The sequence below is a fragment of the Leopardus geoffroyi genome, chromosome D4 (assembly GCF_018350155.1).
Source record: "Leopardus geoffroyi isolate Oge1 chromosome D4, O.geoffroyi_Oge1_pat1.0, whole genome shotgun sequence".
Classification (NCBI taxonomy): Eukaryota; Metazoa; Chordata; class Mammalia; order Carnivora; family Felidae; genus Leopardus; species Leopardus geoffroyi.
The window spans coordinates 18582110-18609926 of record NC_059342.1 but is presented as its reverse complement, the minus strand read 5'-3'; the positions used below and the strand labels follow the sequence as shown (position 1 = coordinate 18609926).

Sequence of the window (27817 nt, the reverse complement as noted above, 5' to 3'; positions counted from 1 at the left end):
TTGCTCAGGACACTCCCCCCTCTTCTAGAGAATTCCCACCTTCAAGTCCCTTACATGTCCACACGCTTTAAGAGTAGAGACTGCTCCCACTGTCCTTCCCTTTTCCTTCTCCTTCCTTTGGGCAGCATTCAAAGAGAAAATTTGGTTCTCTAACTGGCCACCCCGTCCTCGAGGTCAGTCTGCATTCTTATGCTCAGAGTCTTTGATGCCTTGCATCCCCAGCGGCCTCAAGGACCATCTGACTGACCACAGTGCTGACCTTTGCTTTGCAGAGTACAATTTCTGAGAAATCAGCCGACCTGCAGCATCTTGTTCATATCGCTGTTGATCCCTAACTCTGCCTGACTAAAGAGCTTGATCAGCCCCAGAATCTGTCAATACCAACACCGCTGCTAAACCCCTACTTTGTGCGATGTCCAGATCCCCCTAAGGGTCAGAATACGTCTTTGCCCTGTACCTAAGTAGATTGGATTTTCTGTCTTGAGCCAAGAGGACCCACTAGGCAGATAGTCTTTCCAAGTCTCGGTGGTTGGAAGTGATGTCACAAAAGGTAGCAGTTGCTTGTCTCCGCCCCAAAGCCTTTAATTGTGCATTATTTATAACGCAGAGAACAATTTCCTTTTTCAAATAGCTGATTATTCATTTGACCATACTTGGTTACTGCACTCTAATATCTTGATATTTTTAAAGCATTAGTCAAGTTGACTCAGGAGAAAGTTAACAGCCAGGAGAGGTCTTTTGGGGGCTGTATGATTGGAGGGGTTCATAGAAGGTCACCTCAAAGTCTTGAGTGCAGCAATGCTGGGAATTACACCAGTACAGAGCTGTTCCTAGAATTTTTTAAAATTTAATTTATGTTTTTAATTTACATCCTAGGTAGTTAGCATATGGTGCAACAATGATTCCAGGAGTAGATTCCTTAATGCCCCTTACCCATTTCGCCCATGCCCCTATAATTTTTTTTTTTTTAAATGTCTGCAGTAAGGTCTCACAGCTTACTGCTGTGGAGTTAGTAGTGGAGTTAGGATTAGTACTCTGTGTCTCCTGCCTTTTCCCCTGAAAGCGTTATGTATCCTGTGGCATCCTGAGGAGACAGCTTTCTTTAAAATATGACAACCTGTATTAAATTCCACGCCTACAAATGTTTCGTGTATTGCAGTTTGATTAGTGTTTCTCTAGAGTCGCTGCAGTGCTAGAGATGGCAGGCATTGGGGGTAATTACGTATAAAACCTCCCCTTGGGTTTAAGTCACTTCCAAGAGCCAATGGTTATTTTAAAACCAGTGCGTAAAGTGGCGTGTTTGGGTAGCAGTGATATTAGAAGAATTAGAATGATCGGCAGACACTGAAGGTCTAGTCGTTAGTTTCATGAAACATGGTGGAATGGCGCCACGACTCACCACCAACCATGGAGTGGAATTGGTGTATCTGTGTGTGTGAGGGGAGGAGCCCTGGGGAGCCCAGAAAGGGGACAAAGCAAGGGAAGGAGAGGGATATTTAAAAAGGCAATTGCTTATGTAGGTATCTCTGTGGAATCAGCATTGCCCATTGCCTGCTGTGGGAAAGCCCACTGGCCCCCGGTGTTGGGGGGGGGGGCGGGCGGGCAGCAGTGTGTTCAGGAGGAACCCTGTCCCCAGTCTCTCTGGTAATGTGGGTAGTGGGCGGGGAGTGCTCTCGTCTCGCTAAGCGGAGCATCGAAATATCTATCGCGACTTGCGTGTATCAAAATATCTATCGCGATCTATTTGCGTGTATCGAAATATCTGTCGCGATTCTCTGTGATTCACTGCAGTTAAATCCAAAGGGATTTGGACTTCTGAGTATTAATTGTATATTTTTATTTCCATGTAACCATTAACACAGTTTTCTTCTAAAACCCAAGACTGCCCTTCTGTGTCTAGGCGAATCATCTCTCCTTAAATGCGTTTCGCAAGTAGACTTGTGGAAGTGATTTTTCTCTTCCTCAGGGAAATAGGAATTTCTATTATTAATATGTCAGAGAGCTTTGATTCTTAAATTTTGATGTGCATCTCATTCGCCGGGGGAGTTTCCTAAAAACATAGGCACCATGGGATCAGGGCCATCTTTTTATTTATTTATTTATTTTTTTTTAAATTTTTTTTTCAACGTTTATTTATTTTTGGGACAGAGAGAGACAGAGCATGAATGGGGAGGGGCAGAGAAAGAGGGAGACACAGAATCGGAAACAGGCTCCAGGCTCTGAGCCATCAGCCCAGAGCCCGACGCGGGGCTCGAACTCACGGACCGCGAGATCGCGACCTGGCTGAAGTCGGACGCTCAACCGACTGCGCCACCCAGGCGCCCCAGGGCCATCTTTTTAAAAGTTCTTCATGCCCCTTGTGCCCACCCTGTGATTGTGATGTTCTCCTGTTTGAGGTACACGTCAGAGGGATGAGCTAGGAAAGAAGAGTGGCTAGTGGTGATATGGCTGAAGTATTGGGAGAGCCCCCGAGTCCAAGGTCCTCATTCATTCATTTATAAGCATTTATTGACCAGCGATTTACTATGAGCACAGAGTGGTGCTAGGTTTGGGGCTTGCTCCGACGACTCACACACCAGCCTGCCCTCAAGTTGCTTACAGTTCAGGACACATAGCTTTGATGATGTCCATTTAGAATTCAGAAATCTCCAGTTATGCAGGTGGTGTGGTGAGGAAAGGGTTTCCAGAAAAAGGAATGTTTGAGCAGAGTTTTGGAGGAAGAGTCACAGTTCTCTGGGACAGACAAGGCGGGAGGGAACTCTAGATAGAAGTCACTGCCAGTGCCTAGGTTCTGGGACTGAATGGTGTGCGAGCTTATAGCTCTTCAGGTCCCTTTCTAGGCTGAAACACCCTGAGGGGTGTGTAGGAGAAGAGCCTGGAAAAATGGGTACACTGACCTAGGAAGTATGGGTTTTTTTTTTCAAGTTAATTTATTTTTTTCTAAGTTTATTTACTTATTTATTTTTTGAGAGAGAGAGAGAGAGAGTAGGGGAGGGGCAGAGAGAGAGGGAGAAAGAGAGGGAATCCCAAGAACACTCTGAGCTGTCAGCGCAGAGCTTGATGCGGGGCTCAAACTCACAAACTGTGAGATCGTGACCTGAGCCGACACCAAGAGTCAGACGCTTAACTGACAACCATCCAGGCACCCCTTATGGATTTATGAGAAGAGACACTTACAACGGGGTTCTTGATAAGAAAGTACAGTGTGTGCATGTGGGATCAGTGTTTTGAAATTGGTTACTGACATTTTGGTGGTAATTTATTATTAATTAATGTGATCCCCGGACACTGCAGTACTGGGCTCCTGTCCCGGGCCCCCTGGTTTTGATCCCATCTTGGGATGGTTTACACTCTCCTTTAGCTACAAGCTCTTTCTCCTCTTTGCCTTAATCTCTTTTATATTTCTCGTGTGCTCTGTATCTGAGGGATTGCTTGCGCCTGCCGTTCTAGCATTATTCCTGTTTGAACCATCATTAGAATTTACCTGTCCAGCTCCCTTGACCGTGAATTCTAAATTGAGCAGTGATGCCCCATAAAGATCCAGTGATGAGATGGGAATGGCCAACTGTCTCTTACCGATGAGATGGACCTACGAGTGTCGCTTAGGTTTTAAAAATAGTTTTCATTTCTTTTTAATGTCAGCACAACTTAATAAAGCTCTCTCTAAATGTTTAACTTAATGGCCATCAGAGCTACTCTTGATAATTGCTTTTTTTGTATTATCTGCATATCTTCTCTCCATCAGCAGCAGCAGCAACAACAACAACAACAAAATACTCAGCACCGGTTCAAAACGTTATACTTCCCAGTGTGCTTTCGCGTGCACTTTTTAAATGGTTTTACTAAGCATCCTGTGAATTTCGGGGAATGTTAGTTTTGTAATTTACCCAGTGTAACAGGTGAGGCAATCAAGACCTGGCTTGACTGACGATCGGCTGTGGCGATTATATTTTTGAGGTTTAATGCGAATCGTATTCACTGTGGCTCTGGAGGTAGTAAGCTCTCCTTCCGTTGAAAACTGTAAATAATGCCAGTGATCGAAGCAGAATCTTGAAGCGATGGTGTTGCCTCTGATATTCATAATTAAGATAGCATTTAATGTGTACTAATCCTTCGGTATCACATCTCCCTAATAGATGTACTGAGCAAGCACCTCGGTGACAAGATAAGTTGCCTTGTTCTGTTCCATATGTCTGTGTTCTAAGTATTTCATAGTTTTAATTGGTTCCCTGCAGAATAACATTTACAAGCATATGGTATGGAAAATGCTGACTGCTTTTGTTATCGTGTGTTTTAGTACTTGTGGCGGCCCGGGTTCACGCAGCCTTCAAGTGTGATTATGAGGTTATTTAATGCACTTTGTGGTGTATGTACTTCTTCTTAACCCGTCTACGCTGAGTGTCAAATGGCATCAGTACAGGCTATCTGGCAGCCTGCTGGCATTGGGGCGGAAAGCGAATTCACAAAGGCTTTCACCACGGGGTTGTGCTGCAAGATGCTTTCCCCCTCCTCTGCCTCGTGTGCCCTGTGCAAAGTCTCTGCGAGGCTGCTTGCAATTATGCTTCGGAGGAGGATGTGCTGTGTGGAGCCCGAAAGAGCCAGGGGGCACAACAGAGCTCTCTGGCGCCTGATTTGGGAGATTTACCAGCGATTCCTTGAAAAGGGATTACAGCTGTGAAATTAGACTCCCGGACTGAAGAGGGGACCAGCTGTATTTTCGGATATTAGAGCCACTTTAGTGCTTGGGTGGTTTCCTCAGGGAGTGCTGTGGCAGAGGGCAGCTGAATTATTAATACTTCTGAGACTGTTTCTTTTCTTTTTTTTTTTTTTTTAACCATTTTAGTATGGAAAATTTCAAACATATACAAAAATGGAAAGCATTGCATAACGAACCCTCAGTGGACCCATGTCTTAGTGTGTTAGTTTCCCGGGCGGCCCAGACTGAGTACTGAAAACTATGGCTTAAGCCACAGAAATTTAGCATCCCACAGTTCCGGAGGCGGCAGGGCTATGCTCTCTCCGAAGGCTCTTAGCGAAGGATCTGTTCCCAGCCTCGCTCCCGACGGCTGGTGGTCTCAGATGATCTTTGGCTTGTCGATGTCTCCCCCGTGTCTTCACGTTGTCTCCCCTCTATACGTGGCTCTCTGTCCAAATTTCTCCTTTCCGTAAGGACGCAGTCATATTGGATGAGTGCCCATCTAATGACCGCATCCCAACTTATCTAATTACCTCTTCAACCACCCCGTTTCCAAATAAGATCACACTCTGAGGCACTGAGGGTTAGAAACCCAACATACTAATTCTGGGGGTGGGGGGACACAGCCAACCCATGACACTTAACGTCAAGAATCATCAACGTGTTGCCAATCGGTTTCATCCGTTTCCACGTCTTCCGCGCAGATTTTTATTTCCGGGGCTATTTTAAAGCAAATCACAGAGACATTGTGCCACGTACCTATAAATTCTTCACCACGCGTCTCTTACCAGCAAGGAGTTGGTGGGTGAATGTGTGCACATCTGTGTGGGCTGTGTGTGTTTTCATAAATATGGCATTTGGTGGGTTTTAACTTAATGAGAAGCACGAGAAGAACTTGCTACTTCTCAACCTGTCTTTCCTAGAAGAAAGACAAAAGCCACCTCCTCTGAGACGCTCCCTGACACTTCAGGGCAGTTAATGGCGCCTGTCCCCTGTGATCACATGCGGGTTTTCAGTGACCTGTAACATACAAGTAATCACACTTCTTGTAGCAGGGTGAAGTAGAAATGAAAATGGACTGGTTTTTGTACCTCAGTGCTCTGTCTCCTTCTTCCAGTCCCTGGAAAGAGATACTTTTCTAAAAGCTGCTGGAAGGGCAAGGAGCTGAGAAGCTCAGGGCGGGCTGGCTGAGGGAGGGTTTGGAATGTGCCCCTGAGGAGGCCTTGGCGCTGAGCTGGTTGATGCTTTATTCCCAGTGGGGTTGCTGGAAGTGAGGAGACAGTCCTCCAGGATGACCTTCCAGTCGGCAAGGTATGGTGTGTCCACTGTTGACGGATGGGACGGAACCACGGCAGCCTTCTAGACATGCAGTTGTCTCTGCTCGTCCGTATAAATGCTTACTATTTTCACTTAAAAAAATTTTTTTTAACGTTTATTTCTTTTTTGAGAGAGAAAGAGAGAGGAAACAAGCCAGGGAAGGGCAGAGAGACAGGGGAGAGAAATCCCGAGCAGGCTCGGAGCTATCAGCGTAGAACCTGACTTGGGGCTTGAACTCCCAAACTGTAAGATCACGACCTGAGCCGAAGCCAGGAGTCGGATGCTGAACCGACTGAGCCATCCAGGCACCCGTACGTTGGCATTTCTTTAGCAAAATTTTTTCAAATTACTATAGTAATCCATCTTGGCCCATTTGCCCCAAGATAATTGAGTTGACCATGGTGATCTTTAAAGCATGTGTGAAATGGCCCAAGAGGTGGAGCGAGGTAGGACTGGGCATGGCTGTGGAAAGAGAGGATTGCCAGAAACACCCCACGCTGCTGTCAGTCCACAGGACAGGGATGTGGTCAGATGCACAGACCTTGAGGATCCCAGCCCTGGGGCAGGCTCTGTGGACCGGTCTTCGTATCTGTCGCGTGGAGATGATAAAAGATCTCCTGTCTGGGATTCTGAGAGTTTAGCAAAGTGATGCCAGGACCCGAGAAACCGCATAATCTGTGGTAGGGGCTCTGTGGTTGTTCGTTTTATATGCTTGCGAATGACACTCCCTGGAGCACGCCCTTTGGAGTTTGAATGGCGCCCCTGGAGTTGTGACACAGTGAGGTATTCTCTGCTGTTACTGTTATTGATTGTCTGTGGCCCCTTGGGTTTCCCTCTCCACTTGGATTTGCCAACTAAGCAAGTGGGAGGAGAGGATGACCGCCCCAACCGGAGCTTCCATTTTGTCTCTTTGTTTTCTCTTGCTCCCACCCACATTTGATTTACTACCAGCAGCCTTCTACACCACAGCCAGAAGCATAACCCGCAAGGATTTTCTTTTCGCATCTTCTCCCTTCTTTCTGCCCTGAGACTCTGAAAATCTCAAGATGTGAGTGAATTAAAAAGTCACTTTTCATCAGACACACACACACACACACACACACACACACACACAAAATGTTGAGATGTCTTTTTCTATTTTTCTTTTGATGAAAATTAATATTTCATGCGACCTGAGAGCTGTTAATTGCTACAGGCATCTGCAACAGAGGCAAATAAACCAAGAACAGCAAAGAACTTGCTAGGAGAGCACAGGGCAGGACTTTGATTATTTGTAAAGAGAAACGATACTTTCTTAATCAATTCGAGATCACTACTAAGAGGCTGTTACTCTTTTGGGTCTTAATGGCCTAGGGTCTCAACTGGGTCTCAATTTTGCTAAAGAACTGTAGATTCACTGCTCCAGGGGCGCCTGGGTGGCTCAGTGGGTTGAGCGTCCGACTTCGGCTCAGGTCATGATCTTGTGGATCATGAGTTCGAGCCCCACGGCGGGCTCTGTGCTGACAGCTCGGAGCCTGGAGCCGGCTTCGGATTCTGTGTCTCCTCCTCTCTCCCCTGCTCATGCTCTGTCTCTCTGTCAATAATAATAATAATCTCTCTCAATAATAAATAAACATTAAAAAAATTTAGATTCACTGCTCCAATTGTTGTTTGGCAAGCAATTGAGAAGTATTTCTAATAAGTCTATTCGTTTCTACATCAGCACCTCCAAAGGCTTCACATCCACTTTGAACAGTGGGTTTGCATTAGCCATAAGGGTACAAGTGTTAGGTTCCTAAGGAGTTTCAAATATTCAGAGCAGACACCATGGTATTAAGAAATTAAGATGCAGTATTCTGGTTATTGGCATTTTTAGACTTTTTTTTTTTTTCAACGTTTATTTATTTTTTTGGGGACAGAGAGAGACAGAGCATGAACGGGGGAGGGGCAGAGAGAGAGGGAGACACAGAATCGGAAACAGGCTCCAGGCTCTGAGCCATCAGCCCAGAGCCCGACGCGGGGCTCGAACTCACGGACCGCGAGATCATGACCTGGCTGAAGTCGGACGCTTAACCGACTGCGCCACCCAGGCGCCCCTAGACTTTTTAAAAAAGTTTATTTATTTTGAGAGCAAGAGATAAAGTGTGAGTGGGGGAAGGGCAGAGAGAGAGGGAGAGAGGGAATCACAGACAGGTTCTGTGCCGTCAGCGCAGAACCCCCCGCGGGGCTCAAACTCAGCAAACCTAGAGATCATGACCTGAGCCAAAATCAAGAGTCAGATGCATAACCGACTGAGCCACCCAGGCATCCTGGAGTTTTAGACGTCTGCTAAAGAAATTACGCAGAAAATAAGATGGTAACAAAATTTGAGTCTGTAGGAGTTCTATGTAGTTCATCATTGGACATAGCCACGAGTCCTAAATGAACACAGATTTATGTTACAAGATGAATAAAAAAAATTTTTAAGCTGATGTCAACCATTTTCCAGCTCTTTATTCCGGTGAAAGATTTTGGAAGTCTGATGCCTTTTTACTAGGTATTGTTAATGTCTCCACAATATGTTTAAAACTTCCTTGTTTGCCAATCTTTAGATGTACATTTTTTTTTTTATTGGCAGTCCAATGTGCCCCTATTTAAAAACGAAAATAACAAAACCTTTCCCTGATATGACAGCTTTCTTTTTTCTTTTCTTTTTTTATGTGGCTGATTTATTTAAAACATCAAGGTAGAAAGGTTTGTTCAAATATTTCGTATTAAAGGTTTCTTCCATATCTGTTCAGCAGATGCCCCACAACACGACTAGAGGTAAAATTCAAGTTGGTATGTTGGAAACTTTCTGTATTGAGGTTCTATGTGTGGAGACTCTGGACGATTCTCTTGACAGAAGAGAGCGGACAAAGGGACAGTGTCTGGACAAAGGAAAAATAGGTTATTTACTCCTTAAAACCATAAAACCAGATTATCCCAAGGTTGGGAGGAGCTGATGCTTAAAGACTTGAAGCTTTCCATTGGGAAAGCTCGTTCTTACCAGGGTGGGGTACCCAGTTAGTGCTAGCATGCTCATGCTTTTAAAATATCAGTGGAATAATATAGAACTCCTATGTGCACATATTTCCGTATCTGTCTTCATCTGTGTCTATAGCGCATTGCCCTGCTTCCTGCTACAAGCCGTCTATTGTAATAAACCTTATCGAATACCTCACTACGGTGGGCCGGATGCTGCTCAGCTTGAAAAGCCTTTCCTGTGTTGCAAAATATTTTGAGAGAGTGAGAGAGAGAAGAGGTCACCTGGAAGGTGAGGGTGCCTCTGTCACTGAAAAACACACAGTGTAAGACATAATGGCATCATTAAAAACTGTCATCTTCGCAAAGTGCGGTAATTGCACATCCCTTGTACATTTCCCTGTGAACCCGCATAACGGCCTCTTGCTGGAAACGTATCTTCTCCTCCCGCCTGCTTCCAGCCGCTTATCTGTTCATTACTGTCATGTCTGAGCGGGTCTCAGACATGCCAGGTGTGTGGTGTCACCTGCCTGACGTCCATTCCAAATAGAGACGTTTACACGCGTGAGTATTAAAGCAATAGATCTTCCTTATGACAAGAGAAAGCTGACTGCGGAAAAGCGAGGCTTCTGGGAAAAGTCTTCTGGGCACATGTTGACTTCTTCATGGGGGTAGAAAACCTGACTAATTAGCTCCAGCCCTTCCCGTCTGAGAAGGGAAAGAAATAATTCAAGTATCTGGAGCAGACCGTGCCACACAGCGGCTGCCTTCAGAAGGGGCAACGTGTTAGGAGAACCCGTCTGAGAGACCACGCTCAAAAAAAAGTTCTAGGATCTTGTTGTGGAGTGGCAGAAGCCTGTTTTCTCTTTCCATAAGGAAAGACTGGATAGAGAACACTTAAAATATTCATGGATCAGGGGCGCCTGGGTGGCTTAGTCGGTTAAGCATCCGACTTCAGCTCAGGTCATGATCACTCAGTTTGTGAGTTCGAGCCCTGTGTTGGGCTCTCTGATGTCAGCACAGATCCCCGGTCTCCCTCTCTTTCTGTCCCTCCCCTGTTTGCATTCTCTCTGTCTCTCTCAAAAATAAAAAATAGAACTTTAAAAATATTTACGAATCAGAAATACTCCAATAAAAAGGAAAATAGTAAATTTCTACAACTTATAATAACTTTAGAGAAGTGGAATACAGCAACAAAAAATTAGGGCTCTAATTTAATTATTAGAATGTTAATCTTCAGAGAAAATTTGAGAAGTGGTAACATAAGCACAGCTTTCTTTTTTTAAAAAATTTTTTTTTCATGTTTATTTACTTTTGAGAGAAAGAGAGACAGAGGCGCCAGGAGGGGAGGGGCACAGAGAGAGGGAGACACAGAATTCAAAGCGGGCTCCAGGCTCTGAGCTGTCAGCATGGAGCCTGATACGGGGCTCGAACCCACAGAGCGGAAGATCATGACCTGAGCCGAAGTTGGACGCTCAACCGACTGAGCCACCCAGGTGCCCCCATAAGCACAGCTTTCTATTCTTTTTCTTTTTTCTTTTCCCGATTGCTGATGTGTTTCAAAGCTCAGTAGGTTGGGTGTTGCTGGTTCCTGAGCAGAGGTCCCTCGTCCCAGGGCTGCTGCTGTGAGTTGCTCCCGTGGGGTTGTGTGAGTGACCCATAGGGGTGCGCTCCCATCTCATAGATTTCCCTTAGTTCATGTTGATGCTCTGGGTTCAGCTACTGGGGGAAGGGGGACTCCCCCTTCCCCAAATCCTACAGAAGTATCAATGGTAATGTCATTGCCTTTATTCTGGAAGCACCTCATTCAAGAGGTTGCTGGTAACAATAATACACTGGAACATACCTGAGGGTATGTGGGGACATTTACTGAGCAGCCCAACAGCTTTTGTCTGCACAAAGATGAACACCTTATTTACCAGAAGGTTCTATATTCGTAGTAGAAGGCCTTGAAAATGGAAGGATAGAAAAAGACAAGTAAATTGAAGATGTTCAAAGGGCATTAGACGCTTTGGCTATTTTGGATCTTTTCCCCTCTGTTCTTGATTAAGGTACCACAGAAGTTATACAGAAACATTTAGGGCACGTCATATATGTACTAAGAGTCATCCTAAGCTTTCCCATGATATTTTGATAAGAGCCAGTTTGTGAAGACCCTCCTGCATTTACATCCACCTTCGTGTCCAGAGTACATTTCTTCTTTCCACAGGTGGGGAAAGTGGAAAACAAGGAAGCGGGTCTGAGTGATCTAGAGAATCGTGGTTGAAATCACAACTTGGGGCTCTTTCGCCACCTTTCATAGATGGGGCCTGGGATCGGCACTGCTGGGTATACGTGTACTTCTAGCAATCATGTTTTGATCTAGAGTTCTATGATATGCTGTTCCCACGCTGGAGACTTTTAAAAACAAAATTATTACGACAGTTTGTCTTCACAATATGGGTAAATTAGAACGTGGAATGGATTCACAAGTCAAGCGTTCTAAGTCTTGGGAGGAAAAGGGAAAATATATGATGACATAGTACTCATGAAATCCTTTATAAAATCATTTCATTATTTAAAAAAAAAATTTTTAACGTTTGTTTTTGAGAGAGAGAGAGAGAGAGAAGCAGAGCGCGAGCAGGGGAGGGGCAGAGAGAGAGGGAGGCACAGAATGTGAAGCAGGCTCCAGGTGCTGAGCTGTCAGCACAGAGCCTGATGCGGGGCTCGAACCCACGAACCGTGAGATCCTGACCTGAGCTGAAGTCGGCCGCTTAACCGACGGAGCCACCCAGGCGCCCCTATAAAATCAATTTAAAGGGCATTTCATGCCATGAAGTAGGTATAATGCTTTGGTGTGTGCATGCGTGTGTGTGTTGGGGTGGGGGGGGGGGAGAGAGAGAGAGAGAGAGAGAGAGAGTGAGAGAGTGTGTTAACCGGAGAGAGATCCCGCCATCAAATGAGAGTCTGTTAAGATTTAGAGAGAGAGCAATTACCTGCAGCCTGTAATATAAATTGTAACTTTTGGGCTATTAACAAAGTGCTACTCTTAGTTCCGTTATTTCATAAGAACGTAACAAATGATGTAAAAATGGAAAACAATCCTCTGTCCAACTGTTTCCTCCAATATGGTCGTTTTCACTGACAAGCGTGTTTGGGACATCTGGTGTGTTCAGAGCACTGCGTTAGGAGCTCTGGAGGAGGTGAAGTCCAAGATGTGTCCAGGGCTCTCCAGGAACCATCAGTCTGGCGAAACTGAGTCTCTGATATTGAATAGCTGACCCCTACATGCATGAGTGAACAGGAAGTGAAGCGTGCACACACTAACCAATGAATTGAGTGACTGTTCAGTTTCATTTGTGTGGTTGATGTTTGTCTCTCCATGCTTCACAGAGGAGGCGGAACATTGGGTCAAAGAGGTGGCACGGTAGCCTTCAGCTGGGACATGCCATTATTACTCACTTCTGCTGTTTATCTTTCAGTTCTTAGTTGTCCCGTCCGTGAAAAATGGCCCCTAACATTTTGTTGTTGTTCTACGATGGCATTAATACAAGCTTTTCGAGGACATTCTCTCAAAGCATGTATTTACTTCTGCTTCTACTCATGTATTCCTCTACTTCCATGTAAGGCACAGGGTGAAACATATTAAAAAAAAAAAATCAAAGTTTAAAAGGATGAGATAAATACGGATTTGTGTGGTTTCTTGCCTTGCTCGGAGGTCTACTGCCTCACTTTGGAAGCTGTTGATGGGTTTCAGCTGGTGAATCCTAACGCCTCTGCTACCTTGAAACTTAAGTAAATCTTAACGTAAGACCAGCGATTCTGTCTGAAATTGTACTTGATTTGGAGCAACTCGAGCAATCCCTTTCGGGAACCAAATGCAGGTACATTCTGTAGTTGACAGAGACTCGATGGCCCGTGGGAGCTAATCACGAGTCTTCTTTCAGACCTGAGTCACAGCATTCTTAGACTCTGTGCAAACCTATGAATCTAAATATCAGGGGTGGGGCTCAGAAATTTACATGACAGCAATGTCCTAGTAAGCAATCTTTAGTAGCGCAGTCAGCGGGACGGCAATGTCACCCGAGTGGAAACCACAGCCCGCTTTTCTTCTGAGAGGCGGGATCCAGGCAGGAAGAAGCAGCCATGTGATGACACGGGAAGAATATTAGAATGCATCTTTCTAGGTCATTAGGTATTGCTCTAACTCATTTGTTTGGCGGCAGCTGCTTAGATTCTATTTTATGGATATTCCGTAATCTCTCCAACGATTCCTTGATTGTTATACATTGAGGTTGCTTCTCGTTTTGTTTCCTTTTTCTCCATTACAAATATTGTTTCAGCAAACATTCTTTGGGGTTTTATTAAATAGCTATATTTAGCAGCGGATTTCAAATACTAATAAGGGATTTAAAATACCCATATTTATGGGTGATTTTGTTTTTATAGAATAGATTCCTAGAAAAGGAATAAATAGTTGGGTCAAAAAGTTTGAACATTCTGGGGGAACCTGGGTGGCTCAGTCATTTGGGTGTCTGGCTTTTGATTTTGGCTCAGGTCATGATCTCTCGGTTCATGGAATTAAGTCCCAGGTCAGCACAGAGCCTGCTTGGGATTCTCCCTCTCTCTCTCTCTCTCTCTCTCTCTCTCTCTCCCCCTATATATATATATGTGTGTGTGTGTGTGTGTGTGTGTGTGTGTGTGTGTATATATACATATACATATACATACATATACATATACATATATATATACATATATATATATATCTCAAAATAAATAAATATTTGAAAAGAAAGTTTGAACACTCTGCTTTTTAATAGATACTGTCAAATTTTTCCCTCATTGGTTGTAGTATTCCTTACTACTGCCTACAGTCTAACTGACCATGGATGTTAACACTCTTAATTTTTTGCCAATCTGATAATCAAAAAATGCCATTTTCTTGTGGGTCTGATTTCCATTTTCATGACTACTGATGAGATTGACTTTCTTTTCGTATGTTCTTCTTCTTCAGTTAATTGCCCTCTAGTGGCGCCCTGGTGACTCAGTCCATTAGGTGTCTGACTTTTGATTTCCTCAGGTCATGATCTCACAGTTTGTGAGTTCAAGCCCCGCATTGGGCTCTGTTCTGACAGCGTGGAGCCTGCTTGAGATTCTCTTTCCTTCTCTCTCTGCCCCTCCCCTGCTCGTGCTCATGCTCTCTCTCTCTCTCTCTCTCAAAAATAAATAAACATTTTTAAAAAATTGTCCATTTATATCTTTTACTGATTATTCCATTGGTTTGTCTTTTTTCTAAATCGATGTGTGGGAACTCTTTGTATGGTTAGAAATACTGCCCGTTTAATGCCAAGAATTTTAAAATATTATGTAAATATCTCCTGCTCTATTATGTATCATTTATTATTCCTTTTTTTTTTTTTTTTTTTTTAATTTTTTTTTTCAACGTTTATTTATTTTTGGGACAGAGAGAGACAGAGTATGAACGGGGGAGGGGCAGAGAGAGAGGGAGACACAGAATCGGAAACAGGCTCCAGGCTCTGAGCCATCAGCCCAGAGCCTGACGCGGGGCTCGAACTCACGGACCGCGAGATCGTGACCTGGCTGAAGTCGGACGCTTAACCGACTGCGCCACCCAGGCGCCCCTATTATTCCTTTTTAAATACAAAATTGAGCTAGCTGAGTTATATGTTATATATATTATTGAGATATAATTGACATATAACATTGTTAGTTTCAATATTTGTAAATGTGTTTCCTGGGATGAGAACTTTCAGGATCTACTTTCTTAGTCTTATTGTTTTCTTTGGTGCCTTTTTCCTACCAAAATTTCACTGCTTTTAAATACACTAACTCTTGACACATTCAACACTTTAGATTCAAATTTAAGTTGCATTAGCATTTTTACCTGAGGCTTATTACAAAACAGAAGAGTAAATGCACTCCAGCTAAGAGCTAAGAGAGCAAGACAGAGTCTGACCTGTGTTATTAACAACATTTTCAGAAAACACATTTTCCTTTTTTTGAGGAAAATATGGTACCGACTGTATCATTGCTCTTTAGCGCTTGAAATGATGATGCCACATTAAATAATGCATGTTTATTGCATCCTTAATGCAATTTATTGCTCTATAGATGCCCCAAACCACAGGACAAAATAATATCTTATGGATGCTGCCAGAGTTGAATATGTTAATAATATTTTAATAGTTTGTTTGTCAATGAGAGTAGGATAAACATCCTCAAAGATATGCAGAGGGAAAGTTCATATGAAGACAATAATGTTTAGTGTCCATATAAAAAAAATGATGTGAAACACTCAAAATCTTAATAAATGCAAATTAACTTTACATGCTTAAATACAGAGTTGCAGGTTTAAAAATCAGGTGTGTCTATATAAATTTCTACAACCCTTCTGGTAAGCATTAACACACACATTCGCGGGCGCCTGGGTGGCTCATCCGTTGAGCGTCCAACTTCGGCTCAGGTCATGATCTCACGGTTTGTGGGTTCAATCCCGGCATTTGACTCTGTGCTGGCAGCTTGGAGCCTGCTTCAGATTCTGTCTCCCTCTCTCTCGTTGCTCCTCCCCTGCTGGTGAGTGTGTGTACGTGCACACACGCGCTCTCTCTCTTTCAATAATGAAAACACACACACACACACACACACACACACACACACACACTTATATTCGTTGACCCAGAAGTGTAAAATTCAGGAGTTTATCCTGAAGAAATAACAGGATGAGCACAAAAATATCTTACAAATATTCCCTGCATTCTTATTTATATTATAAAAAATTAAAATAACTTAATTCTGCAACATTAGGGGATTGACTAAATATAATTATCCTTATTAAAGAATAGTCTATCCACTAAATGCCATCATTCATTCATTCATTCATTCATTTATTTTTTTCAGTAGTTATTGAGCACCACTGTATGCAAAAGCAATAGGTTGGCAACTGGTGTTACAAAAGCAAACACATATTCTCCCTGGCCATCACAACATTTATATTTTAGAATTTTAGAAGAATAACCTAAATGTTGTTAAAAAAAAAAAAAAAAGAGAGAGGTTAGGGGCACCGGGTGGCTAAGTGGGTTACATGTCCAACTTCGGTTCATGTCATGGTCTCATGTTTCGTGAGTTCGAGCCCAGAGTTGAGCTTTGTGCTGACAGCTTTGGACCCTCTGTCTCCCACTCTGTTTGCCTCTCTCCTGCTCACTCTCTCTCTCTTTCTCAAAACTAACATTTAAAAAAAGGAGTGTACAAAATATTATGTGTAATATGATCACAGTACTACAGAAGAGAGCACTCGTAAAAATATAGAGAAAGGTTGGAAGGGGTTCGCTAAATGTTCATGGTGATTACTTTGGGTCTTAAGGGTTTATTTCTTTGTGTCTCTATATTTTCCAAATGTTTTATAAAGAGTATATTTTCGGGGAGCCTGGGCGGCTCAGTCAATTAAGCGTCTGACTTCGGCTCAGGTCATGATCTCGTGGTTTGTGACTTAGAGCCCCCCATTGGGCTCTGTGCTGACAGCTCCGAGCCTGGAGCCTGCTTCGGATTCTGGGTCTCCCCCTTTCTCTGCCTCTCGCCTGCTCACCTCTGTGTCTTTGTCTCTCAAAAATAAATAAACATTAAAAAAAATATTTTATACAGTAATTAATATTACTATGAGAGTATGAATTAACTGTGAATTTGACAGAATAAGTTAACCTTTGGTGACATGGGTGTAGTTTCTATACGTGTATAGCTGGGGTGTTCTTTTTCTTTTTCTTTTTTTTTACACTTTAAAAAATACATATTTTTAAAGTTTATTTATTTATTTTGAGAGAGAGAGAGAGAGAAAGAGTGCGTGTGTGTGTGTGTATGTGTGTGCGCGCATGGGGGAGGAGCAGAGAGAGAAGGAGAGAGAGATTCCCAAGCGGACTCTGTGCTGCCAGTGTGGAGCCCGATGTAGGGCTTGATCCCATGAACCATGATATCCTGACCTGAGCTGAAATCAAGAGTCAGACACTTAATCAACTGAGCCATGCAGGCACTCCAGGGGTGTTCTTTTTCATTTGGTCTTTAAAACTCTGATAGTGCTTTGACAGCAACCATTTTGTAAAAGAAGCTCGTCGAAGCTTTCCCTGAAGTTCAGGTATCTGCTTGGTGGTTTTGAATTTTGGAATGACTCCAACCTGGAGGTCTGTCCGAGTCTGCTTGGGCTGCCATAACAAAATACCACAGACCGGGTGCCTTAAACAACAGAAATTTATTTCTTACAGCTCGGGAGGCTGGAAGTCCAAGATCAGGGTGCCAGCATGGTTGAGTTCTTGTGAGGGCCTTCTTCTCCTGATCATCTCAAGAGAGAGAGAGATGGAGAGAGAGACAGAGAGAGAGAGAGAGAGAGACAGAGGCAGAGAGACAGAGAGGCACAGAGAGAGACAGAAAGTGAGAGGGAGAGCTGGGAGAGAATGAGAATTCTCATCTGGGGGGCCCCACTCTCATGACTTCATTTAAACCTAATTGTTTCCCAAAAGCTCCATCCCCAAGTACCATCACATTGAGGGTTCAGGCTTGGAAATGGGAATTTGGGGGATACACAATTCAGTCTACAGTGAGGTCTCAGCCCACCAATGGGCACAGACAGCGGAAGGTCAGAGGAGGCAAAGGGATGGGTCGTAGACCTGGATGCTGCTCGTATGAGGCGAGGCAAAAATGACTACAGCTCTTGAGTCTGGAAAGGGGCAGGCTGAGTGATTCAGAGACGTGTAAAAGCACGGAGGGCAAACCTCTGGCACAAGACATCTATTTAAACCAGAAGGAAGCGGCACCGAAATGGGAAATGGAAGAGCCGTCCCATCCAGTTGGTAGTAAATGTTTGGACACATTTCTCCCCAAAGTAAAATGGCTGGAAAATAATAATCTGCAGACGGTCTGTGTGGAGCAATTGCTATAGGGGCTCTTCGGGAAAGGTAAGAACTTGTGTGTTGGGGCGGGGGGTGGCGGGGTGCATCATCCTTGACCTTTTATGGTTGAAGCTGTGGAAGAAAAATAATGGGGCCGCCCCCAAAACTGTCCCTGGAGGACATTGTCAGAAAGAGAATCTTGAATGAAAATATAAAAAATGAAATGCTGTAAGTAAATAACAATTCTGTCTCCCATTACTATTATGACCCAGAAGAAGTATATGAACCATATATATATGAGGTCGCTCCTTTCGAGAACATTCTATGTTCAAGGTGGGCAACAAACAGGTTGAGGAAGAATGGATTCAGTTGAGAACGTGTCCAAAGCCCCAGTAAAAGGAGCCTGACCCCAAGGGGAACCGGGGACCCACATGACCCACCCAAGAAAGAAGGGCCCCAGGCAATGCTTGGGTTTAGCTTCTGGGTCTCCCACTGCCTATCTACAATGGCCTCTGCATTTGACCATATAGCAGGAGGTGCAGGTGCATAGGACCTGAGCTGTTTATAGCTGAATCTGCTCAGCGTGACTCCCAGCCCCTATTTTTCCCCAAATGAGAGATATTAAGAGAGAGTATTCTCCAGCTTAGCAAGGAGAATCCTGAGGGGAAAAAAATGATTGGGGTCTGTTGGGAAAACAGTGAGGGGAGAGGTTATAGGCAATATATACTTATCTGAATTGATTAGGTTTCAGTTTTATCAGTAAGTGAGACAAATTACCTCAAAATAATATGAGTCTTCTCATTGAAAGCTTTTTGCGTCTTCCTAATTCCTTGGTTTATATTCATCTAGTACGTCACCAAGTAAATTAGGACACTTATGAGAAAATTGAATATAAAATGTCTGTGTCTCGAATTTGCAGATTCTGGTAAATGTTTTTGCTTTGAGACATGACCTGAGGTACAACTCTTGGAAGAAATTAATTATGGTCATTAGAATGAAACTAGAGTAGATGGCCAGTGGAATAGAGTATCCTATTTGCCGATACCATGGAGATTCTTTTTAAAAAAAATTTTTTTTTTAATGTTTGTTTTTTATTTTTGAGACAGAGAGAGACAGAGCATGAACGGGGGAGGGGCAGAGAGAGAGGGAGACACAGAATCGGAAGCAGGCTCCAGGCTCTGAGCCATCAGCCCAGAGCCTGACGCGGGGCTCAAACTCACGGACCGCGAGATTGTGACCTGGCTGATGTCGGACGCTTAACCGACTGCGCCACCCAGGCGCCCCATGGAGATTCTTTTTTAAAAGGCACTTATGCTGATTCCAGAAATTTTATACACACATATGTGTTCATACAGTTGCAATCCTTGAGCTAAAAAGAATAAAGATCTACAGTGTTGATCTTTGAGCAAGGTCCATAGCACACTAAGTGGATTCAAAAGGAAGCATCTAATATAGAGTGGGAATAGAATGTACTTTACTTTTGTAAAGTACATGTGTTAATATATAGGCAAGTTAAAAATGTGAATAATCAATAACTATTGAACTTTTAACAGTAGTTATCTTTGGTTTATTAATTTTCATTGTGTCTGCCTTTTTCTAATTTCATGTATTTTTTTTTTTCTTAACCAGAAACATAAGCAAAGATAGAAAATAAAATACAAAGGTTTCAATCAGCAGGAAAAATCCCGGTGATCTAGGGACACGAACAGAGTGATAAGCGTTTTTGTTTTTGTTTTTGGACTGCTAGTGGATGCCACGTCCTTTATTCCCTCCAGCATCCTCTCCCTTTGAGTTGCAAACTTTATCCGGGTAATGATAAGATTATGAGACATTCAGAAGGTGAGGAGTTATGGACGTTATCTTAAACCCAGGGCCAGTAGCAAAAGCATCTCCTTTGTTTACCAAATGAACAAGGGACGAGACTTGTCTATCTCTGGCAGAGCTGATCTGGGGCCTTTGGAGGACCAGGTTACTCTGGGGATCCCCTGTGTCTTTGTTGCTCACTTGGCCGTGGTCCCTTTTGTATCCCCTCCTGATGATTGTGACTTATGTGGAGTTGGGGACCTTTGGGGTGACGAGCAGCATGTCAGTCTTTCTTCCACTCACCCTCTGAGTCCTCTCACTTAGAATCATGGCAGCAGGCATGTGGAGTCTCCTAGGGAGGAACCAGGGCCCTTTTCTGGGCCACCCACAGGCAGCCTCAAGGAAGGGTGACCCCTCATTGACTTGGAATTAGAAGTAATTAAGGAAACACCAGCTCAACTGCCAACTGTTTTCTTTGCCTGGGTTTCTTTGGAGATAACACTCGATAAATCAAGAACTTCTTGTCGTCTTGCTTTTTCATTTGTTGGTTAAGGATGAGGGCCTTAGAAATGTTTGTTGCTTCCGTGTGATAGGAGGGACGCTCTCCCAACTTCTGTGGGTTTTGTCTACAATGTTTTCAAAACACAATGCATTTCAGTTAATTATTTTTGAAAACATTTGCATAGGATTTTTAAGAAAAGTGGGTTGAGGAGGATGGGTCTGAGAAATCATAACTGTGTTGCAAGGCTCGTTGACTAAATGTTAATAATGGGACTTTAGATGTGTCCGGTCATCAGTGGGAGCAGCTTCGTTTCTCAGCAGATATGGCTCTTAGAAAACTAATGGAGGATAAGAGACTCTTAAATACAGAGAACAAACTGAGGGTTGATGGGAGGGGGGTGGAGAGAGGGAAAACACGATGCATTTCAGTTAATTATTTTTGAGAACATTTTCATAGGCTTCTTAAGAAAAGTGGGTTGGAGGGGCACCGGGGTGCCTCTGTATTTAAGAGACTCTTAAATACAGAAAACAAACTGAGGGTTGATGGCAGGGAGGTGGTGGGGGGAGAGGGGAAAATGGGTGGTGGGCATTGAGGAGGGCACTTATTGGGATGAGCACTGGGTGTTGTATGTAAGTGATGAACCACGGGAATCTATCCCCAAATCCAAGAGCACACTGTATACCCTGTATGTTAACCAATTAGGCAATAAATAATATGTCTATAAAAAAAACCCAAGCTAATGGAGGGACTAGGTTTCCATCAGGGCCCTAGAAGCCTTCTTTCTGATTGATTCTGTTTTCTGTGGGTGTGTTGGAAAAGTGCTTTTTTGCCTGACAAGTGCAATTCCCTTTAATGGTCAGTTGAGTCTTAATGCTTAGGCATTTTGCGGGCTTTGAAAAAGAGATAAGTAAACTTCATTAAGAAGGCTCATTTTAGTGTTGTATAGGATTACACTTTGAAAGCATATCAAAATTGTGATCTCAAATACTGGCACGTTCAATATATTTTCTTTTATATGTTGATGAAGGAAAGATCTTGCCCATCTATTTGGAAGTGCAGATGACAAAGCAGTATAGTATCTATTTCTACGCGTAATCAGGATTCCATTCTGTGTTGGGCTAACGCCGTATTGGGTATAGGCATTAGCGATGAATCTTTTGTCTCCTGAGATTCTTTAATGCTTGGTGAACTTGTGTCAATACTAGGGAGTGGGTATTTACTTGCCAGATCTATTCACTCCTGGCTAGGAGTTTACAAAGTCACATTTAGAAAATGTATGCACTAGGCAGTAAATATTTGTTGAACGTGTTGGATATGCTCTCACCTCAGGGCCTTTGCCCTTGCTATTCTCCTGGCCTAAGATATCCTTAGGTCCCACTTCTTGGCTTCAGGTCTTTCTCAAATGTCACCTTTTCAAATGAGCCTCATCTCAGTTACCCTATTCCTCAAATTATTATCTAATTATCTGGTTCATCATATCTCCTTGCAACTAACGCAGGTGCCATGAGAGCTGGGATTGTCGTCCGTTTGGTTTACTGCTGTATCGCACAAATAGATTTTTATTACTTGAATGACAATAATTAATTTAACTGATAAAATTATCACTTTTATTTGGGCATAATTTATCTGCTTGTAAATAATTCAGATGCTAATTCGAACTGCATCAAGGGACGTAGATATTAAGATTGGACATCTGTGAGTCTATGAATATGTGGAGATGTGAAATAGGAAAAGGTCCACAGACCTGCTCTGAGAGGTACGTGTACCGAGAGTATCACTGTGATCAAGTCAGTTCCCTGAACCTGCTGCCCCTGTAGATGGGGCCTTTGTCACAGAATAGACCAGAATAGGCCTTATAAGGACCCCTGTTACCGTCCTCGGACACCTGAAATCAATCCCCAGTCTTTTCTGCCGGGACTTGACCCCTATGCTTGCTCTGTTCACACTGCCAAGGCCATTTGTGCTGGGAAGCTTGAAAGTGGAGCCTGTTTTCTCTGGTTCTTGACCCCCAATTTGAGCAGCCAAATCCTACATGTTTCTTGAGCTCACCTTCTGATTGAGTTTACATAACTAATCTTATGTTTTATTCCTCTAAGCAGGCAGAAGTCTTTCTGAACATGGTTGCTCTAATCTCTAATTTTTGCTACACTTCAATTACATCTTAGTGGTTTTTGATAGGATTCATGCACTTAGGAACATCTGAGATTTTTTGAGGTTGAGCCTCTCACTCCTAAGGCTCATTGGCAGGCACCAAAGTTACCTCCGATTGTGACGTTGCTTTTGTCTGCTCCAACATTTTCAGCCAACTTGAAATTTCTGGTCATCTTTTTGGACTATGGCATAATCCCTAGAAAGTCTCTTTAAAATGAAAGAATGGAGGGGCACTTGGGTGGCTCAGTCTGTTAAGCGTTCGGCTCAGGTCGTGATCTTGTGGTCCGTGAGTTCGAGCCCCATGTCAGGCTCTGTGCTGACAGCTCAGAGCCTGGAGCCTGTTTCAGATTCCATGTCTCCCTCTTTCTCTCTCCTCCCCTGCTCACGCTCTGTCTCTCTCTTCTCAAAAATAAATAAACGTTAAAAAAAATTTTTTTAAGTGGAAGAATGGAGTTGCTTGTGGAGAAGCAGATTGGTCCCTGATAGCATGGGCACCAGGTTGGCACATTTTGATGGAAGTGGGTGGGGTCGGGGGGAGGATAGTGTTGGAAGCCGGGACCTGGGGCATTGACCGCAGATAGCGGACATAAGCAAATGGCACTCAAAGAGGCCATGAGTATGAAGGAGGTTAGTGTGAGAGAAGAAGGCAGGTCAGACGAGAAACAGGAGAGCATGAAAAGAGAGGCCTGTGGCATCGAAAAGAACCCTCAAGATTCTGTCCCGGGACCTTCTATAGTCTGACCTGTAAGATGGCGTGTACTTTTTTCCCCCTTTAAACGGACAAGAACGAATAAATAATAATGTTCAAAGATTCCTGAGTTGTGAGAATTGGTCCAACATGCTTTGGGTTCACAATCTTATTTAGTTTCTTTTAGTTTTTTCTTTTTAAGTAGCAATTGGCTTGGTCTTAGAAATAAACTGACACACAAATCTTCTTGGTTCCTCCATGTCTTGCGTGCAAGTTGAGTGTTGAACAAAGAGCTGTACCTAGGAATTACCGAACCTAGACAAGAAAGCAGGTAGGTCAGCTTTGGGGTCATTTGGTGTGGTGCTATAAATGTCTGAAACCTTGCTATATTTAGAATGCATATTTAGAATGCATGTTCACTCATTTTGTAGGTGAAGTCATTATGGCATTGTGGGGTGGTTGGTGCAGGGCAGAGCAGAGGGCTCCCTGTACTGGGCCATGGGGTTTGGGAATGATCCTGGCCCCATCACGGACTCCATTGACCTATAAAAAGTATTGTTAATCTTCTTACTGTCTGCCTTACAAGATCTGAGAGGAGAAATGAGGTAATGTCTACTTAGACCTTCGAGTTTCTCGGAAGAACGGCTGTCTACAGTAATATGATTTCCTAATGCATTTGTTTGTGTTGTAATGGAGTATAATTCCATTTACCTAAATTTCTGTAGGTACCTCTAGAACATCTGACAGTCTTGCACAGGAGAAGCAGTCCGGCTTTTAGATGAGAACTGGGCCTAGACTAGAATCCCCCAAGGGTACAAGTGAGCCAGCTTGTAATTTATGAAGTTAGGGGAAGGAAGCTGAGAGACGACGGAAGGGGGGTTAAAGTTGGTGGTGATGGTGGGGCGGGGTGTTGTAATTATAATCAGAGAGTTTATATTGTATTTTCAAGTCATGTTGTTTTATTAAATATCATCATCTCAGTATCTTTGAAAAATACCTGTTTATTTTAATTCAGCAATATTACATATTAGATGACTCGTCTGCAATATCGATACCGCTATTATTCTCTGTATTGACAGACTCTTTAAAACTTCCTTCGAGATTTTTAGTTTATTATGTTTCTTGGGCCACAAGCTGGTTGTTTAAAAACTTGTTTCTGACTCTGACATCAGTAGGCCCGTGCCACCAATTACAATTGCATAGATTCATTTGTAAAGTACCTAGTAGGTTACCAAATAATGCCTTCTCTTTGTTTTGTAGAAAAAAAGAATAAGTCTCTTTCTGGGAATAGTCGTGAGCAGTGTAATTTTTTATCTAGCCATTTTGAGCAGTATTGTGCTTGAGTTGGCTTTCTAGTCAGTCCTCAGGAGAGAAGCTAAAACAAAGGGTGAAAAGTGGGGAAAGCATACATATGTGTCACCTCTGGCATACTATAAAGACGTTCATTTTGATTACAGTTATCATTACTGAACAGTTTTGTTGTAGAATTTTCTAGAAGCAGTCATTTCTTTGGCATTTCCAACCCAGTATTTCACAAGGAGGTCAGCCTTCTATAAAGGGGTTTTAAGTAACTATTATGTTAAACCAGGAAAGAAAACAATATGCCTTCTCTTCCAGAGACGTGACTGTATACATTTTTTAATAGCAACTGATTTGTATTGTTAAAGCAATATTACTAACCATATTCCTTTCCTGGGGGGAGGAAAAGTGTTATACTTTCATTTGCTAAGTTACGGAATGTGCTGTAGAGAGAACATTTCTTGACACCCAAAATGCGGCCTGAGAAAATAAATTACTACCGAATTGTGTATTGCGTGCCAAGAACATATGAAAAAAGTCACTGTCTCTCAAATTAAGAACATCTTATACAAGGAAATGACATAGAACCACTACTCCTCCCTTATCCTTGGTTTCATGTCCCATGATTTCTATTACCTGCGGTCAACTGCAGGCCAAAAGCAGATGATCCTCTTACACGTGGTCAGAAGGTCAAGAGTGGCCTGTGTCACATGCCTACGTCATTCACCTCCTTCCTCTCACCACGCAGGCATTTTATCATCTCACACCATCACAAGAAGGGTGAGTACAGTACATGAAGATATTCTGAGAGAGGCCACATTCACACAACTTTTATTACAGTATAGTGCTGTAATTGTTCTATTTTATTATTGTTGTTGTTAATCTCTTACTAGGCCTAATTTATAAACTTTATTCATAGGTATGTACGTACAAGAAAAAACAGAGTATATATAGGGTTCAGTATTATCAGCAGGTCTGGGCATCCACTGGGGCTCTTGGAATGTATCCTTTGCGGATGAACGGGGGGCCGCTATACTATGGAACTTCCCTTTGGACTAAAATCTTTTACTAAAAAATTATGACTCAGAGATACAATTCATATCAAGTTAGACTGTGATAATTTTTTTTTACATTTTTTAATGTTTATTTTTGAGAGAGAGAGAGAGAGAGAGAGTGAGCATGAATGGGGGGAGGGGCAGAGAGAGAGGGAGACACAGAATCTGAAGCAGGCTCCAGGCTCTGAGCTGTCATCACAGAGCCTGATGTGGAGCTCGAACCCACGAACAGTAAGATCATGACCTGAGCTGAAGTTGGATGCTTAACCGACTGAGCCACCCATGTGCCCCAGACTGTGATAATGTTAATGAAACCACACTTCTGTTGGAAGAGGTCATCTAGAGGACGTGACTGTTGGCTCACCCCTGAGCTACACCTGGGCTGTTGGAGGCTCCTCACCCTCTCCCCTGTCCTTGGAATGTATGTTCTGCCCACCGTTCCCACCATGGGAGCTGCTCCAAGGATGCAGCCTTGAGAGAGTAATGTGGTGTTGAGACCACACATGACTGAGGCAAGTTACGGCCTCTATAAAATTTTTAAAATTCTGGCAGGTGGATGTGAAGATCTACCCATCTTGCAGGTACCCAAGACAAGCCTTGGAAATAAGTCTCCTTGTTTATTAAACTACTGCCTGCCAAACTTGAAGCGGTCCGCCTCTTCCTTTGGTCTCTCCCTGCCCTTCACGCGTGGAGGCCAGAGGCAGAGGTCACCTGGGGAGGCTCCTGAGGTGGTGAGCTCACAATTTTCTGTTCCTGAGCCGCGCGCTACAACTTGAGCATTTCCGAATTTTAAACGTGTTGTGCAATCTTATGTCCTCCTGTAAAACTTCATCATAAACTTAGGAATTGTTGCAATCGTGCGTGAATATAGCCAAGGCCTACCTTTGAAAAAAAGATGGAAAACTGTCCTTTTTGTATCGATCGGTTGCACGTCAAATTGTGATGTTTTGTTTGCCATGTGTTTCAGAATCGAAGCAAACGCTTGGAGAAGGTCCATGTGGTTATTGGACATAAATCGTGTGAGTTGGATTCTCTCATTTCCGCCTTCACGTACGCTTACTTTCTAGACAAGGTGAGGGGAAAGAAGACTGTGCTTTTTATATGTGAATTATGATATAACTTCCAAGGACAAACATTTTCGGGAAAAACGAGGAACCTATTCACTTCCATTTTCACGTTCCGGTTTATTGTTGCCGAGAATAATGTATTATGATTCATTAAACAGCAAATACTTACTGGTCACCTACAGTGCGTTGGGTAGGGTCTAGTTGTTTCTTATCGACGCCCTCGTAAGACATTTCAATAAGGTCACAGTTTCCAAATTTTTAAAAATATATGATAGTTGTTTACTTTCGTGGGAATTCAGAGAACTAACAAAAGTAAGGGTCAGAATTTCTTGTTTTCCTTTATCACAGCTTGTGGCTTAGTCTTGCCCTTGGGAATAGAGAAGTAAGTGCAGAATAACCTGTGTGAACATTACATGCAATTCGGAACCTATTGGCTGGAATTTTCAGGAACAGAGGTGTTACATGTTGCATCTATATTCTGTGCCTGCCCGTTAGCCCTGACTTTGTACAGCAAGGTCATTCTCAGTTAGTGATGATCTCCCTTGAGTGAGAATCTTTGTATTCTGTGCAAAGTCTATAACCTCCCTACGGAGGTGGAAAAGACCTTTTAACAAATTGTTTTAAAATTGCCATTTCATAAAATTCATCAGCCCGTGATAATGTGTCACCTCAAAGCCTAAAAAAGTACATTATGAGTATCTTGGTGCGGTTTCCAATTTCACAGAATTTTTAATTTTCCAGAGTCTGATTTGTTTTATTCCAATTTTGTTTGGATTCTTGGCTCTGAGAGTATGCATAGCTGATCTCGGGTGATTTAAATTCACATGAAACCTAGTCTTCTAGAGTGAGCTGTGGGTGGCAAGAATGGCTTAGGGCAGCAGCTGACGAGAGCCAGGTAAAATATTCTGGTCTCTGCATACGGACTTTGTATCAAATTTATCTTAAAATTTGTTGAACGTGGGGCGTCTGGGTGGCTCAGTCGGTTAAGCGTCCGACTTCAGCTCAGGTCATGATCTCACAGTTCGTGAGTTCGGGCCCCGCGTCGGGCTCTGTGCTGACACCTCAGAGCCTGGAGCCTGCTTTGGATTCTGTGTCTCCCTCTCTCTCTGCCCCTCCCCTGCTCACGCTCTGTCTCCCCCCTTCTCTCTCTCAAAAAAAAAAAAAAAAAAAACATTAAAAAATATTAAACTTTGTTGAACTTTACAAGGGAGATTAATTGGTATAAGGAGATAAACATGCCTATGTGAAGAAATGCATATTAAATACTTAATCCTATTAACTGGACTTTTTGACTCCTAGAAAACAAATATCGCTTGTCTCGAGAACATAGAGTTGACTGAACAAGACTGGTCTTTAGAAAGATAGTGGTGTGGACTCTTAA

General features: G+C 43.1%; 1 protein-coding gene across 9 annotated transcripts in view; it reads left to right on the top strand.

The window, feature by feature from the left end:
- PRUNE2 (prune homolog 2 with BCH domain) overlaps nucleotides 1-27817 on the top strand; it is a 273396-nt gene that overhangs the window by 32643 nt on the left and 212936 nt on the right. For 7 of the 9 annotated variants that reach the window (XM_045469601.1, XM_045469602.1, XM_045469605.1 and 4 more), the window contains exon 2: nucleotides 26337-26441. In XM_045469601.1, the coding sequence (XP_045325557.1) occupies nucleotides 26337-26441 (105 nt within the window). Of the gene's footprint in view, nucleotides 1-26336; nucleotides 26442-27817 lie in introns of those variants that run through there. The other 2 variants (XM_045469606.1, XM_045469608.1) reach the window with 2 other exon arrangements.